This window comes from Coturnix japonica, chromosome 35 (assembly GCF_054131305.1).
Source record: "Coturnix japonica strain WE chromosome 35, WE-NBRP24, whole genome shotgun sequence".
Taxonomy (NCBI): Eukaryota; Metazoa; Chordata; class Aves; order Galliformes; family Phasianidae; genus Coturnix; species Coturnix japonica.
The window spans coordinates 4,863,043-4,880,431 of NC_140697.1; the positions used below are offsets into that span (position 1 = coordinate 4,863,043).

The following is a 17,389-nucleotide window of genomic DNA, read 5'->3' on the forward strand; positions in this document are numbered from 1 at the left end:
ACTGATTGCTTCTTCAGACTGTGCCCTTCTCACATCCGACATCCTGCGATAAGAATCAGGACACAAGTGGGATATGAACTTCACAGTATCCGTGCGCCGCATGTAGAGCCTGGGATCTTCTGTCCCCACATCTTTCATTTAACTTCATACAGACCTCCATCCCACTGCCCCAGGAAGGGCCCTGAGCCAACATGAGAGACAGGATCTCCCTGCCAAGGGTCTGGGAATCAGGGCTTGTCCTGTTTGCTTCTTAAGATAAAGAAGGATTTTCTTAGCATCAAAGCCACCACGCCAGTGCCTTTGCCTCACTGGAGTCATGGCTTCCAATTATCTGCCCTATCTAGCGACTAAGGAAGCTTGCTTGCTAATGGCCCTCAGTGGGTCCATTAATACTCCAAGAAACTTCACTGTTGCTTCTGACTTTGTCTTGAAATTAAATAGGACCATCCCTTCGGAATACTGTGTTGTTTGACCAATCACAGAATTGTACTTCAGGTGTTTTTCCATAACTCCCACCATCATGGGATGGAGCAAATTTTAGTCATCCCCCTTAAAGTCAGAAATCAGACAGATAATTGGGAGGTATCTGACTGAACAATAAGAAAGGGATGGGGAAATCTGGCAGGCTGTGGCAGAAGCATGTGTCTAAATGGCCTGCTGAAAACATGCCTTTAACCACGACCATTTATTTAGGACAGCTGGAGACACCTGGAGGATGAGGGATCAAATAGGCAGCAGGGAAGAGCAGCGGTGGGCGCCAGGATTTAGTCACAGGGCAATGATGGCACTGGCATCGCTGTCTGCGTCTCTGTACCTGAAAGCATCTGAATTAAAGGAAAAAAAGAAAAAGAAAAAAAAAGACACAAAATCCCTACAATGACTCATATTTACAACTAAAAATGGAACAAGACTCATGAGAATTTCTCATGTTAAAAAGGGTTAACACATTTTCATTGATTTCTATCTTTGTCTTCAATTCTTTGTTTCAGTTTTATTGACATATATGTTCATCTTTTAAGCTTACAGCCTCAAAATAAATAAATAAATACATAAATAAAATTAGATCCTTTTGTCTTTTGCACGTGGACTGATGCCCCTTTCACCTTCACAATTCCCACCAGACCTTCCATGCTGGAGAGTATGAGATCCAGCAGAGCACCTCTCCTCTTTGGTTCCTCCACTGCTTGGTCAAGAAGCTGCCATCTGTGCTATCCAGGGATCTGCTGGATGGCACGTGCCCTGCTGTGCTGTCCCTGCAGCACATACTGGAGTGAAAAAGGCTCCCAAAGGGGACAATGGCCAGACAACATGAGACTCCCATCTGTTTGCCTAAGGGACCTTCCACTTGCTCTCCCTGATCAGGAAGCCAGGTACAGACACTGTTGGTCTCCTCTGTTGGCCATTTCCATTAGCTCTGACCTGTCTGCTCTTCCATCCCCAGGCAGAGCTCAGTGCACTCTCACAGAGGGCAGTCGCTCTTCCTTGTCTTCTTGCCCATCCATCCTAAGGTCTCTGTATCCCCCTTGTGCTACAGTGCAGTTGTGGAAGCCATTCAACTGTGTACCCGTGGTCCAAACAGGAGCTCAGGCCTGCAGCTCTACCAAGATTTCTAGCTTCTTGTGTGTTGGTGTTTGCATTAGTGCAAAAATACAGGAGTAAACATCCTCACTGGAAAGCATCACTGGACTTAGCCAGACTGGATAGCTCATCCATGGTATTAGTGCGCAGAAGGTGGCACACAGGCATTAGACCTATTGTGGGTCTTGGAGCTGACGTAGCAGCACGGACTCACCATGGGCATGGCTTTGCTGAAGGCCCTGTGCTGCACTTGCAGCTGCATGTGAATTCTCCAGACAGCCGGTGCTATCCCCTCTCTGGCCCTCAGTTCATGCCCAGAAAGGAGGTGTCTATCTCAGGGACTTCCCACATGGTTTACAAGCACTGGCACACATCAGGAGCAGCCCAGGCACCTTGGGCATCACCCAGTGTCTGTGTGTGAGCAACTGCCTCCCTGCTGAAGGACCGAGGACTCAGAGCAGGAGCTCACATGCAGGCAACTCCTTGTGCACTTCTGAACTGAACCAGAGGAATCCCAATGATACTGTGTGTCCATGGGGAGTTGAATCCCATTTCAGCCCCAGGGTTTCCCATTAGGGATGAGACTCCTGCACTGCCTCAGTTAAATCACTGCCCTGCACAGGGGAAGTCCACCTCTCTCTGTCCTTGCCTGTATGCCTATTTTGTTTCATCACAGGATCTCAGTTATCAGGTCTGGAATCAGTCACTGACCACTGTACATTTGGTATTTAATTCATCAGATTTCAAAGTATAATCATGATGCTGTTGTTTTTCAGGATCTGTTGGCCAAGAGGACGCAGGGACATCTCAGGGGAGAAGAGTGGGAAGGATAAAACATGACATCCTCTGATGCTGAGCTGGGCCGGGCTCCTGGGACACAGGGAGCTCATACAAGTGGGCAGTGCTGCAGAGAGACAGCTGAGCCCAGGAGCATCTCTGGTGCACAGCACAGCCTGCAGCTCCCAAAAGGAGAGGAGAGAAAGGGGAAAGAGCTTCCAGGATGTGTACGGTGTGAGCAGGCTGGGAGCACACAGCAGGAGCATTACTCACAGAACATGACATAGTAAGTCTCACTACAGACCATGCAGATGCTTTTCATAGAGGGTTAACCAAATCAGGGACATCCCATAGCAGATCCGGCTTCAGGCACTGCATGTTTCTTTACTGTGTTAAAAGCCTTCTGCCCTAGCTGAGGGCTCCCGTGCTGCAGAGTCAGGGCACAGCCCTGAGGGCTGCGTGTCCCAGCATGGCTCCAGGCGGGTGCCCAGGCTGTCCTGCAGAGCAGGGTCCCTGCTGTGCCCCAGGGGCTGTGTGCCGGGTATGGGACTCTGCCGCCTGCCAGGCTCAGCACTCAGCCTGCCCGGGGAGCTGCCCAGGGCGCTGCGGGGAGACGGGTGGGGGGAAGGAGCCCCCGGCAGGGCTTGTGCTGCCACAGCTGCTGCCTGGGGCAGGGGATCACAGCTCCACCGCACAACAGTGTGTTTCCTAGGGTCCTTTGCAAAAGGAGAGCCAAGGCAAGGGGTTTCCATTTCCTGTTCTGAAGGAAGGAAAGAAGATTGAGGCAGAAATCTAAAAAGGGAAGTCTAACTTATAAAAAGCTCTTAAACACACAAATATTTTTATCAATCCATCGTATTTTTATTCATTTATTTGTTTGTTTGTTTGTTTATTTATTTATTTTTGTGAACAATCACACAGGTTGTACTTTCAGCCTCTCCTTTCTAAAAGGAATCAATCAATTTAACTTGTTGTTTTGTGGAGACATTAATAGTTGATGTCTCCTGCAAACAGGCAGATTTCATGATTGAACTATACAGAGGCAGGGGCTGGGGTCTCAAAGAACAGCTGCTGTAAGGAGGAAAATATGCAGGAGGTTGTGATGTGATTAGGAAATGAGAAGAAAATAAGAGCTCTCTAATCTACTTCTCTTTAAGGGATGGTGAAGTTCATGAAAATGATCATTTTCCGAAGGGAAAGGAAAATTTTATAGTATAGCAGGAGTGTCTCTGAGAATGGTCTGGACTTGTCATTATCTTCTGCACTCTGAGCAGGACTCCAAGCCCAACAACAGCAGATGCCCAACAGCAGCTCCATCAGCGAGTTCCTCCTGCTGCCGTTGGCAGACACGCGGCAGCTGCAGCTCCTGCACTTCTGGCTCTTCCTGGGCATCTACCTGGCTGCCCTCCTGGGCAACGGCCTCATCAGCACAGCCGTAGCCTGCGACCGCCGCCTGCACACCCCCATGTACTTCTTCCTCCTCAACCTGGCCCTCCTTGACCTGGGCTGCATCTCCACCACTCTCCCCAAAGCCTTGGCCAACGCCCTCTGGGACACCAGGGCCATCTCCTACACAGGATGTGCTGCACAGATATTTTTCTTTCTCTTTTTCCTCTCAGCAGAGTATTTCCTTCTCACCATCATGTCCTATGACCGCTACGTTGCCATCTGCAAGCCCCTGCACTACGGGACCTTGATGGACAGCAGAGCTTGTGCCACCATGGCAGCAGCTGCCTGGGGCACTGGGGTTTTCTATTCCCTGCTGCACACTGCCAGTACGTTTTCACTGCCTCTCTGCCAAGGCAATGTTGTCAACCAGTTTTTCTGTGAAATCCCCCAGATCCTCAAGCTCTCCTGCTCAGAATCAAATCTCAGGGAAGTTGTGTTTCTCATTTTTAGTTCCAGTTTAGGCTTTGGTTGCTTTGTTTTCATAGTGGTGTCCTATGTGCAGATCTTCCTGGCTGTGCTGAGGATGCCCTCTGAGCAGGGACGGCACAAAGCCTTCTCTACATGCCTCCCTCACCTGGCCGTGGTCTCCCTGTTTCTCAGCACTGCCTTTTTTGCCTACCTGAAGCCCCCGTCCATTTCCTCCCCATCCATGGACCTGATGGTGGCACTTCTGTACTCAGTGGTGCCTCCAGCAGTAAACCCCCTCATCTACAGCATGAGGAACCATGAAGTCAAGAATGCTGTGTGGGAAGTTATGACCAGATGTGTTTTAAATGCAGTGAATTGCCTGTCTGTTGGAATTCATGACATGTAATGCAGCTTTTTACTGTTGCAAACTCTTTGTTTTGTTTCAATCGATTTTTATAAGTGTAATGTATTAAATCTTATTCTTTTTTTAAAAAATACTGTAATGCTCTTTACTAAAATGTCATTATTCAAATCAATTCCTCTTCAGCTTGTAACTTTTTAGTGTAGCCCAGATGCACTGTACATAATGAACCAGGCTCTCCGTGAACCTTAAAAAATTGAGGACGTGCAGTTACTCTGTCTGTCCTCCTTCTTGTGAGACATTTCTGGAGCTGTCGGGGTCGGATGTTCTCAGAAGCCCACAATCCAGCAGGAAGCACACAGCTGTTCATCAAACTGTGCGTTGACTTCAGCCTGCAACCGTTTCCAGCTGGTCCCTTGCCCAGTGTTCCCCGTAACGCTGACAATGGAGTTTCAAAATATTCTTTTCTTATCTGATCTGACATCCTGCTTACCCAAGCCCCTCTGCAATAGTTGAGCCTTAGATTGTCCCCTTGTTCAAACTCTATCCCCCTTTTCTTAGACTTTGCAAATACTTTTGCTAGATTGCTACATTCTGGGAAAGGGAAGATTTCAAATAACTTCCGCTCTCCACTTTCTGTCTTAGCTTGTTCATTTTTTATTCTTCATAGCTATTCCCACTGGTTTTACACTGCCGTAATACACACCTCATTTCAACGTACATTAAAACAAGCAAGATGATTGCAGTAATACAAAGCAATGAAGAGTTGCTTCAGCCATGCAGAATCACCCAAATGTCTCCACAGAGCATTTAAAGGCAGTGGAGCTCAGGTAGGCTCTCTTGGTTTCCCTTCTGAATTCTGCTAGGTTGGTAGCTCTCAGAAGCTGTCAGTGGCCACAGGCTAGAAAAGTGCAATTGGTCTCAGTTCACACAGCTGGCTGGTTTGTCTCAGGCTAATCCTGAACTGTCTCAAGCGACTGCTTTGGGGCTCTACAGAACAGCAACTTCAGAGATCTCTTCCTATTACTAAGTTTTTGAAAGAGCAATTTTCTCTGTTAATTATCCATTATTTTTGTGCAGTCTGTTTTGTCAGACTTGTCTCTAGATTCCAAGTTGTATGTGAAGACTTGTTTGCACTGTAATGCACAATGTACTAAAAATTGAGAGATGAAAATGTGAAGAGTTTTTCCAGCTTTGATTTCATGTCTGGAATTTTGGAACCCACTACTTGCAGTTGTTAATCTGTCCAAACTGGTCTGGTTTGGAATGCCCTCATCCTTCTTGAATCGCTGTTAAAGGCGGAGCAATTCCTACAAGTGCCATGGCCCCACTGTTGTTCTAATTCTTGTTTCTTTGTTTTCCACACACTGCTTTTCAAGCCTCCTTTTTCGTTACAGTCAAAGTGAGAATTGCATTGTGAGGTGTCTGAACCTTGTTGTGCCTATACATAAATAGAACAGCAGCAAAGCCTGACAGGTGACTGTGCTGACAGCTCTCATATCCAGTAACATGTAACTGTGCTAAATCCCTTGTGACGGCTTTGACTTCATTTTTGCCAGTGAAATCCTTGTAAAAGGAACTGCAGCAGTGTGATGAGCTAAGGTGAAGATGCTGGTTTTAATAGTGCTCTAAGCTGAGTGGAAGAACAATTGAATGAGGGTTATATGCTTTCTCTGGGACGATAAGGTTTTTTTTTCCTGAGGGAAAGAGCCAGCTTTTCATGGGCTATATGTGGGCTTTGGCAAGGGCAGACAATCCAGTCTGTCAGGAAGCCATTTGAGGTGCTTCAGGTTTGTAAGCTTGTCTTTTTGTTTTTCAGGCGGATATTTGGAGCATGGGTGTAGTGCTGTATGCTCTGCTGTGTGGGTTTTTCCTTTGGATGATGACAATATGATGGCACTCTACAGGAGGATACTAGTGGGTATCAGTGGTGCTAGAATACACTGAGAAGGGAAATAGCTGAGCTTGACAAGAGGCCTTGCTTTTGCTTTGCTGCTTTGTCTACCAGTATTTTGTGGATTTGGTTCTATGCTTGGTTGGCCTATGTGGCGCTGTAGCCTAATTCTGTACCATGATAGCATACAGAATTTAAGGAGAAGTATTTTCCTGCCAATGGGCTGGATTTTTTTGTATCTGGTTCTTCAACTGGCTGCTCCCTATACTATCTGTAGTAAAAATAGAGACACATCATTTGATTTCCCAGAAAGGAATGTTGCTAAATGCCATCTCTTCTCATGTCTACGAAGAGCAAAGTTCTGCATTTGCTATTAGAATTTCCTCTTCCAGAATCAGGAGGTAATGTAGGACCCCACAGAATGCTTTCAGAATTCAACAGTTAGTTCTGTTTCCTTTCTGAGTGCATAACAACCTGAGCACATGAATTGAATGATGTGGCTTTTTAGTCTGGTACAAACTCTGCTGTACACTGAAACTTGGTCCATTTGTAAGCAGGATTTTGTCCATCTCTGCAGGACAGCAGAAAACCCTTTGTGCTAATCATGATGCCAAGAAGCAGAATGCGGCAAATGGCAGATGATCCAACTGCTTCAGGTGTTCATTTCCTTAAAACTGAGAATAGTTTTGGACTGAGGGTTTGTAAGCAGAACGGAGCTCTTAAAGCTGTCAGAGATTATTTCTGCACTGTTCAATTCTATCTGCCTAACATACACAGGATCTCAGAACTGCGTTGCTTGAATTGGTGGAACTTGCTGAAGTGAACTGGGATGAGCAAGTTTTAGAACTTAGTCAGAGTGCTGTAAAAAATGGATAATCTCATGAGTATTAAGGTACAGGATTGCTATTTCTGCACTGAATTTGTTTTTATTTTACATGGCTGTGATCTGAAAGTTGCTTGAAAGGCAGGCACCTAGGCACTGTTGTGTAACTGAATTTCACACATGATAGGTCCTGAAATATCCTGGAATCAAAAACTCTGACTTGTTTTAAGTCTGCTGCTTGAGTCTAATCAGGGTCATAGTGTCTGTGTGCAGTGTTTCTTTCCCTGTAATGCTCCACATCATTTCATTTTGGGAATATTGAAGGAAATGGACTATGTGCCATAACTGTTGTTAGAACAAAGTATGTCTGGTGTGATCTTATGCATAGGTTCTGTAACTGCTCTTCACAGCTCAGGTGTTTGACCTTCTTTTTGGTGAAGTGATGAAATACTGCTGGTTTCTATTTGTGCTTCTAGGCACCTTGAAGCTCTTAGGAATAGAACGATTGTCTCCAGTTCTTTTCAATGATATCAGTAACAGCTCGAGTGCTGCTGCCCACTAGGTAGACCCAAAGAAGCAGATTACAGTGAAACAACACACGAGCTGGACCTGCACGAGGATCACTTTCAAGACAGTGGCTCTGTTGCTTGAAGCCTATTTGCTTCTTCCTGCCGCCACTCTATTACCAGGTATCAACAACCTCTTTCATGATTCAACTTGCAAACGTTTGACACTAACCCTTGTGTTTCTATGCCTTCCTAGGTGATTCAAGCCCTTGTCAACCCCAAAGATCCAAACCAAGTAGTGATGTGCAGTGTGTTTCCATCAATGGAGAGTTCTTATTAAGCATGAATCGCTGCAATTCGGATGACAGCCTTCCACATGGTATCAGTGATGGACACAAGGGGCTCATCCACGTTCATGCTCTCATATCTCCTGGTTCTGCTGAAGATGCTGACCTGAGCCTGCCAGACACAGCAGTCACCTGCCTGGATTGTGACCCAGCGCCTTTGCAGTGCTGCCCATCCCAAGCACAGCCCGAGTGCCCCAACAGCAGCACCACCATGCAGGAGCAGGTCAGCATCAGTGAGGTGAAGCTGAGCATCTTAGATGGGGACCTAGAGTCAGGCTGCCAGTCCCAGGCACCAGGCAGCAGCACAAGCTCTGAGCCACTCTCATCTTGACAAGAGGAGTCCAATCTTCACCCTTGACCTCTCAAGCCCTCCTGTCTTTTATTGAATAAAGTCACTCTCATGCTCAATCAACCTTGACTGCATTCCGAGTCTTCATTCACAGGGATTGGGATGAATGCAACAAACAGCAAGGCAGCTCAGCTTGCAACACTCTGGCTGTGAGGTTCGTGCAGGCAGAGCTCTGGGTTCCCATTTTGCCTGGCTTTGGGATGTCTGCAGCAAGATCTCTACCATTTTGTATGGGAGCAAATAATCTCTAGCATCCAGGTTGCTGCTCATGATAATCCCAGTCTTCCTGGCTGTCGCTTTGTGATACCTTTCAAAGCCTTTTGATACTCTTTGATGCCTTGGCTGCTTCCTAACACCTCTGTCCTCCTGCCATGTTGACTCACGTCTCCCACTTTTAAGCTGGCTTTGCAGATCGTCTCCAGCCCTGTCATCATCACGCTGCAGCAGGAGGTGCTCACCTGGCCCAATGTCTGGCAGTACTGCTTGTTCTGCAGATGAGCAGCTGCCTCCTCATATCTTCAGCTACAGTAGTTTTTCTCAGGGAAGTTAGATGCAGTCATGCTCCTCTGGATTTGGTGTGTTAAATCCATGCTTCATGGCAGCAGTCAGTGCAATACAAAGGTGTTCTGTGTGCCACAGCATTTCTCCAGGGGCTGCCAAAGGTAGAAGCACAACACAGCACCATCCTTCTGACAGTAATGTCTGTGAGTGTTAGACATGTGAGCACTGCATCATCCCCAGCGTGTCAGTGCTTTTCCACACCAACCTGACTCTCACACTCTCTGCACTGAATGTAATTCTGCTCTTGTGGAGACAAATGCTTTCTGTCACATCCTCCATCCCTGCAACCATTTGCCGGTAGGCAGCTCTTGCAGAAGAATCAAGCAGCAGAACCTTTTGCTCATCCTACAGCATGAAAATGCTATGAAAGCAGAAATAACCTGGCATGCTCTGGGTCTGCAAGGCTGCACAGATGGGAGAGGTAGATTGCGTTTTTGCAGTGGAAGTTTCCAGTATTTTCAGTACATAGTGTAGGCCCTAACTGAATGTATAACCCTCTTGTAAAACAGCTGTATAAGTAGTTTTTCCACCAAGAATGTTGCTGAACAGAGTTAAGTTCAGACTGGGGGCATTCTGACATGGGGAGAATTGAGACAAGCACAAGATAAATACACAGGGTGGGTAGAGCCCAGCACAGGACAGAATGAATGTACTGACTTTTGGAAACATTGCCCTTCTCTCTCCGCAGAAAAGTACAAGGCAGACCTAAAAACAAGAGGTTGGTAATTGACCTTATATGGAAATGAATCCTAGCAACAGTCTCGAGGAGTCTGTGAGCCTGTGATGCTCAACCAATGAGAGCCATGAGAGCATCACCTGCATTGGGTTTAGGGCACAGAACAGAATTCATGTCACTGACTGGTGTGCAGTTTCTCCCTTGCCAATAGGGGATGTGCGCGCAGTATTGCAATAATGAATAAGCACTGCTGCTATCGCTGCCATCTTCGCCTAACTAGAAATCTTTGATTTTGAGAGTTTCTCACACAAGGGGAGAGGGTAAGAAAGTAAAGAGGCACAGAAAACTAAGGGAAACTGCTCTTCTTTATCTTATCTATAAAAATTGATACAATTGATGCTGTCATGCATTTTTTTTAATTTATTTTTAATTTTTTGCCAATGTCAGTTAGATTGTTTTAAAATATCCACACACCAAAATCTGACTACCAAGCAAATTTAATGAAAATGAAATGAAGGTGAGTTAGCGGAAAGCACAAGGCCATATTATATTAGGCTCTAGCAAATTTACAGGCACTCACTGCACAAAGAGGTAGATCTGAGTTGCACATTATATGATTTCCACAAAGATTAAGGAAATCTGAAGCTTTCAATATTTTTTTTTTATTCTTTTCTCATTTCATTTTTTAAACACCTGACCCAGACCCCAACCCTCACAGGAGCTGTAAAGATAACAGCATTAACCCGCAATGTAACTCTAATCCTAACCCTTACCCTGATTCTAAAATTGTCTCTAACTCCAAATGTAACAACAAAAATGATGCTAGAAGTTTGTAGAAAAAAGGAAACTTTACCCTGATCATAATCCAAAAAACAATCATTAAGGTAACAATAATCTTTACCTTAAAAGTAATATTAATCAGAGCCCAGATGATACCTGCATCCAATCAGAAGCATGCTTTTTATTATTTAAGAGTTGTATTTTTTCCAATGAACTCTCTCTATTATCACTTTTATAAAGTAACAGAGTCTGTTCTTTTTCTCCTGTCACTGCCTTACTCCTGACATCCCCTGGAAATGACCCAGATAGGGCACCATCAAAGTAATGCTAATAGTAATGTCAATCAACAGATGAAGAGATGAAGAGAAAGCTGAGGTGCTGAATGAGTTCTTCACCTCGGTCTTCACTGGTGGCCAGGATTCTAGTCTTTTTCACGTCCCTAAGTCTTGCACCCCCATACCTCTATGTGGGGACCAAGGAGGTAAATCCCTCCCCACTGTAAGGGTAGAGCAAGTCCGAGAGTGCCTCCTTAGACTGAATGAGTATAAGTCTATGGGGCCAGATGGCGTGCATCCCAGGGTCCTGAAGGAGCTGGCTGAGGTGGTTGCTGAGCCGCTCTCCATCATATTTGAGAAGTCATGGCTGTCAGGTGAGGTCCCGGATGATTGGAGGAAGGGTCACGTCACTCCCATTTACAAGAAGGGGAGCAGGGAGGACCCGGGTAACTACAGGCCGGTGAGTCTCACCTCTGTGCCTGGGAAGATTATGGAACAGATCCTCCTGGACAACATGCTTGATCACATAAAGAACGAGCATGTGATCCGAGACAGCCAGCATGGCTTCACCAGGGGAAGGTCATGCTTAACTAATCTCGTGGCCTTCTATGATGGAGTGACGGCGTTGGTGGATGAAGGGAAGGCGACCGATGTCATTTACCTGGACCTGAGCAAGGCCTTTGACATGGTCCCCCATCACATCCTCATCTCCAAATTGGAGGGAGGTGGATTTGATGGGTGGACAACTAGATGGATAAGCAATTGGTTGAAAGGCCGCAGACAGAGGGTGGTGGTCAATGGCTCTATGTCCAGGTGGAGGCCGGTAACGAGCGGTGTCCCTCAAGGGTCTGTCTTGGGACCGGTGCTCTTTAACATCTTTATTAATGACATCGATGAGGGAATGGAGTGCACCCTCAGCAAGTTTGCTGATGACACCAAGCTGAGTGGTGCAGTCGATACGGTGGAGGGAAGGGATGCCATTCAGAGGGACCTTGACAGGCTGGAAAGCTGGGCTCGGGTGAACCTAATGAGGTTCAACACGGCAAAGTGCAAGGTTTTGCACTTGGGCCGGAAGAACCCCAGGCACCTGTACAGGCTGGGAGGAGTTGTCCTTGAGAGCAGCTCGGCAGAAAAAGACCTAGGGGTCCTGATAGATGAGAAACTTAACATGAGCCAGCAGTGCGCTCTGGCAGCCCGGAAAGCAAATGGGATCCTGGGCTCCATCAGGAGAGGGGTGGTCAGCAGGGATAGAGAGGTGATCGTCCCTCTCTACTCTGCTCTTGTGAGGCCCCATCTGGAGTACTGTGTCCAGGTGTGGAGCCCTCAGTACAAAAAAGATATGGAGATTTTGGAAAGGGTCCAGAGGAGGGACAGGAAGATGATCATGGGGCTGGAGCACCTCCCCTATGAGGACAGGCTGAGGGAGTTGGGTTTGTTCAGCCTGGAGAAGAGAAGGTTGCGGGGTGACCTCATTGCAGCCTTTCAATACCTGAAGGGAACTTACTCCCAGGAAGGGAGTAAACTCTTCGAAAGGGCTGATAATAGCAGGACTAGGGGAAATGGTTTTAAGTTGAAGGAGGGAAGATTTAGGTTGGATGTTAGGGGAAAGTTCTTTACTAGAAGAGTGGTTAGGTCCTGGAACAAGCTGCCCAGTGAGGTTGTGGATGCCCCGTCCTTGGAGGTGTTCAAGGCCAGGTTGGACGGGGCCCTGGGCAACCTGATCTAGTAAAGGTGTATGTTTGGTGGCCCTGCTAGGCAGGGGGGTTGGAACTACATGATCCTTGAGGTCCCTTCCAACCCGGGTAATTCTGTGATTCTGTGATTCTGTGAATCCTAAGGGTATCTCTAGCCTCAGTGTTAATGGGACGCTAACAACAATCCCAACAGCCTTAAACATTCTGGTGGTGTGAAAGAGGTGCTGCCTTGCACATGCTGGGCAGTCCCATTGCCTGTTCAATGCAGGCGGCAGCGTAGAAACATGATGCCCGTGGTCAGAATGCCCTGTGGCAGATCCTGGCACCGGAGAACTGACCGGAGAACCATGAGAGAACTGACAACAAATCACTCGACATCAGAACCGACCCAGTGGTTATTTACAAGCCTTGGGTGACCCAGACAGGATCTCAGAGTGGTGAATGTAGGTACAGAAGTTGTTACTACTCTGTTTTCTTCTAAAAGCTGCTCAGCTGCTTTGCGTTTCAGACCATCCCTGGCTTCATTGTGTGCATCTGTCCAATTGATAACAGGTGTTTTTTCATCTCGGAAGTTGAGGGGGGCGGGGGAGAGGGGAAACAGACATCAATTCAATTACTCATTTATTTATTGACAGACATTCACGTTTGCTACGTTTGGAGAAGTTTTTATTTGTTTGCTGTGGTTTGGTTTTTTCTTTTTTTCTTTTCCCACTCCCCCCCCTCTCCCCCCCCCCCTTTTTTTTTTTAATCCATCTTTGTGTTCTTCCCCTATAATCAAAAGAGAACGGATCCCCAGGGTCTATCCCGCAGACGTTCTTTCCGTGGTCTCTGCTGCCACCTGCTGGCCAATACACGGAACTGCCACTGTTGGGCGTTTGGTGCCGCAGGAAGCACAACGCAGATCTGAGTTCTGACCTGTCTACGCAGCAAATCCGCCAATCTTTATTGTGATAAGCCCTCCACATGGCATTGCGCACGCACTCGAACACGCAACAGGCACAGTTTTCTCCTAACTCCTTGAGGAGCAGGCAAGCAGAACAACTGAGCGCACCACTGTTTGTGATTGGGCCACCCCCATCATAAAGATGTGTGTTAGATCTTTTACCCACCCCTGGACTGGCCTTGTTGTTTAACGATAACCTCTGAAATCTGAGTTACTGGATCTACCACCTGTAGTGTAGAATAGGTAGCCAATAAATGCTTTTCAACTGTGATGTATCTTTATTCTGCTCCATGCCAAACCTGTGACCAAAACCTCATAGGGTTTCACAAAGAACTCTGGCTCTGCCAGAGCCCCCATCCAGACCCTTCTTGAGTTACATTCACATCTAGTTTGGCTGAAAAGGTTGGACTATAAATACTCAGTGCTTGGGCCTGTTTAACAGATATTTTTTCCTGATTATGCTGTCCATCGATCTTTTTAAACTGAACTCCTGCTCTAATCTGGTCTTTAAACATATGTTGTCTCAAGACCCTAATGGGTCCAGACTGGATTACCTTAGGGGCTGGATGCCTGAGTCATGGCAGCAGATGGTTCTCTGACCTTTTCACCACCATTCAGAGCCTGCATCTGGCCGTAGGCACTCTTGTCTCCCCATCAATTGGGCAGCCTGTTGTATTACAGCACCTGAGGGCCACTGGGGGGTTCAGTATGGATAACATAGACCCATCCTGATGTAAAGGTGATGGCTGTAGGATGAGATCCCTCGTTCCTGATGAAAAATTTATTGACTGGGCTCTCAAAATCATCTTCATAGATTGCCTCTTTCATGCCTAATTCTCTAATATAATTTTGTTAGTCCTCCATAGAGGACCACAGGCTCATATTTAATGCTATGTCATTCTTATTTGGCCATGTTATATGACACACAGCCATAAATCATTCTCTGATCAAATGGCTATCCTCATTATGTTGGACAGCACATACAGTCTTTGCCTGAGGGCAGGGTGAGTAGTAATGGATGTCAGTTTTGAAATTTCCAGTCCATTCACCACAGCGCTTTCTGCCTCCATGTCCCATAACCAGAGCAGCTATGCTGGCATGCTCTCTTGGTTTCTGTCTAAACCAATGTACTATATCCAACATTTCAGCTGCTGTATTATGGGCAGCAGGGTTTGGGGGGTTGGACACTGGTCAGGGCACTCCCACCAGCCTATCCTGCATTTTTTTTTTTTTTTTTTTCATTTTTGGGTTACAATCAGTCAGATCTCAAATAGATCTAGTCCAAATGGAACCTCAAAATCTGACCTTTTAGTGCCTTCATTTACAGAGTCCATTTTATACAGATTCCCTTGTACAGGGTCCCCATGGTCTTCCAGAGAGATGTTCCTGATCTTCCATAGGAGAATGATTGAATTAGGTTTTTTCCCCATCAAAACTGCCACCTGTCTTTCCAGTTTTTCAACACTGTCATTCAATAGCTGATTTGCATCAGCCTGAGCCTCTTCAGTTATGTTCAGACAGTTCAAGATCATCAGCAGTGGCCATGCCACCATGGATGCAGCTAACTGTCATTCTCAAGTTGTAAGTATGTCTTTGCTAAGACCATGGAAATACTCAGTCAGGTGGGCCAGGGACTCATGGACCCTCCCTCCGTCCCACACAGGGCCCCATTTTTCAGTGACAGAAGCAGTGCTGCATTTTGAGGATCCTAGGAATCCCAGGACATGCCCTGACAAAAGGTCATTCAAAGGGGTAGTCTTTCCCCATCCAAACCACCCCATGATATTCACAGAATCACAGAATTGTAGGGAATGGACGGGACCTCCAGAGACCATTGAGTCCAGTCCCCCTGCCAAAGCAGGTTCCCTACACCACGTCGCACAGCTCGGCATCCAGGCAGGTCTTGAATATCTCCAGAGAAGGGGATTCCACAACCACCCTGGGCAGCCTGTTCCAGTGCTCTGTCACTCTCACCATAAAGAAGTTCTTGCACACATTAGTGCAGAACTTCCTATGGTCCAGTTTCTGTCTGTTTCCCCTTGTCCCTCCTCCACACAATGCTGAAAAGAGTCTGGCCTCACCACTTTGCCACCCACACCTCAAATATTTATAGACCTGGATCAAGTCCCCTCTCAGCCTTCTTTTCTCAAGGCTAAACAGACCCAGTTTGCAGTCTCTCCTCATAGGTGAGATGCTCCATGCCCTTCACCATCTTTGTGGCCCTCCACTGGACTCTTTCTAAGAGATCCCTGTCTTTTTTGTACTGGGGAGCCCAGAACTGGACACAATATTCCAGATGAGGCCTCACCAGGGCAGAGTAGAGGGGGAGGATCACCTCCTTCGACCTGCTGGACACGCTCTTTTTAATGCACCCCAGGATGCCATTGGCTTTTTTGGCTACAAGGGCACACTGCTGGCTCATGGCCAATGCGTCGTCCACCAGGACGCCCAGGTCCCTCTCAGCAGAGCTCCTCTCCAGCAGCTCTTCCCCCAGCCTGTACTGGTGCATGCAATTATTTCTACCCAGGTGCAAGACTCTACACTTGCTTTTGTTAAACCTCATCTGGTTTCTTACTGCCCAGCTCTCCAGCCTGTCCAGGTCTCGCTGAATGGCAGCACAGCCTTCAGGTGTGTCAGCCAATCCTCCCAACTTCGTGTCATCAGCAAACTTGCTGAGGGTAGTCATTGATGAAGATGTTGAACAAGACCGGACCCAGCACAGACCCCTGGGGGACGCCGCTAGTTACAGCCCTCCAGCCAGACACTGCACCGCCAACGACAACCCTCTGCACTCTGCCAGTCAGCCAATTCTCGACCCACTTCACTGTCCACTCACCTATCCCATACTTCCTCAGCTTTGTTATAAGTATGTCATGGGAGACTGTATCAGTTATAGAGGTTATAGAGTTCAATTCCTGTAGTCAATTTGGCGGCCCAGGTGGGACCAGCTCTGTTCGCTGCAGGACCAGCTGAGAGGGAGACACTTTTGGCGCACCCTGAGATTTCTCTGAAGGACTCCATTCCTCACCTGATCACTGCAGGGACAGACAAGGACCACCCATAGGTGGACCAGGTATGTGTATGGTAAATGGAGCCCATATGCCTTGAGGAGACATCCTACACAGTTTACAGCCATACGTGCTGCTCCCAGGGAGGTGAGCTCATGGCTTTGGTTGCCAGCTGGGGTAGGAAGACTCCTTGGGTGAGTTCCTATGAAAGGGAACTGTATGTCATATGAATGGAAACAAGAACAAATACTCTCTCCCAGGTGGTTGGCAATAGGAGGGACCTAGGTTGGTCTCTCCTACGGGTATGGGATATAGAGGATAGCCTGTCAAATGGTAGCCTGGGTTCTCCAAGGTGTAATCACAGGGCTTATAGGTTGTATGTTCAATATTATCATCTGCTTTAAGTGTTTGGTACTGTGTGTCAAGCCGACTCTGGGAATAACATTAACGTTTGCAACTGGTCGACCAGAGTACGAGTGTTATTAAGATTCCAGCTAGAAAACATTGTCAGCATTGTGTAGTATGAATAAACCATGGTTTTTGATCTAAATGTCAGAGTGAGTGTGGTGTGAGTGAGACACAGAACAGCTGCAGGGTGAGTGCCGAGTCCCGATCCATGTTTCCTTCCTCCTGTGAGGGAAATGGCCAGACACGGACAAAGTGAAAGACTGTGTTGTCTGTCCACTCATAAGTACTTTCTGCTTGTATGTAAGAAGATGGGAGTTTGTACTCTGTAGATTAGTAAGATTGTCCTGAGGAGAGGTGTACATTCCACATGAGCAATGAATGTCAACCCATTTATGTAATACTATGTACTGCTTGTGAGGAAGTGTGTGAGGGAGGTGGTTCAATCAGTGCTGGTTCTGTGGCACAGTGTTTATAACTGAAGAATACAGACTGTATTAAGGGAGTTTATGTGAACTGAAGAACTGTACTGTTTGACAAACTGTTTTGATGGTA

The 17,389-nt window shown here is 46.9% G+C and overlaps 1 protein-coding gene across 1 annotated transcript; it reads left to right on the forward strand.

Moving 5' to 3' along the window:
* The first annotated feature begins 3,652 nt into the window (after window positions 1-3,652).
* LOC146755264 (olfactory receptor 14C36-like) lies at window positions 3,653-4,618 on the forward strand. The gene has a single exon (XM_085526288.1). It carries the CDS (start codon window positions 3,653-3,655, stop codon window positions 4,616-4,618), a length of 966 nt encoding a protein of 321 aa, XP_085382414.1.
* The last annotated feature ends 12,771 nt before the right edge of the window (window positions 4,619-17,389 follow it).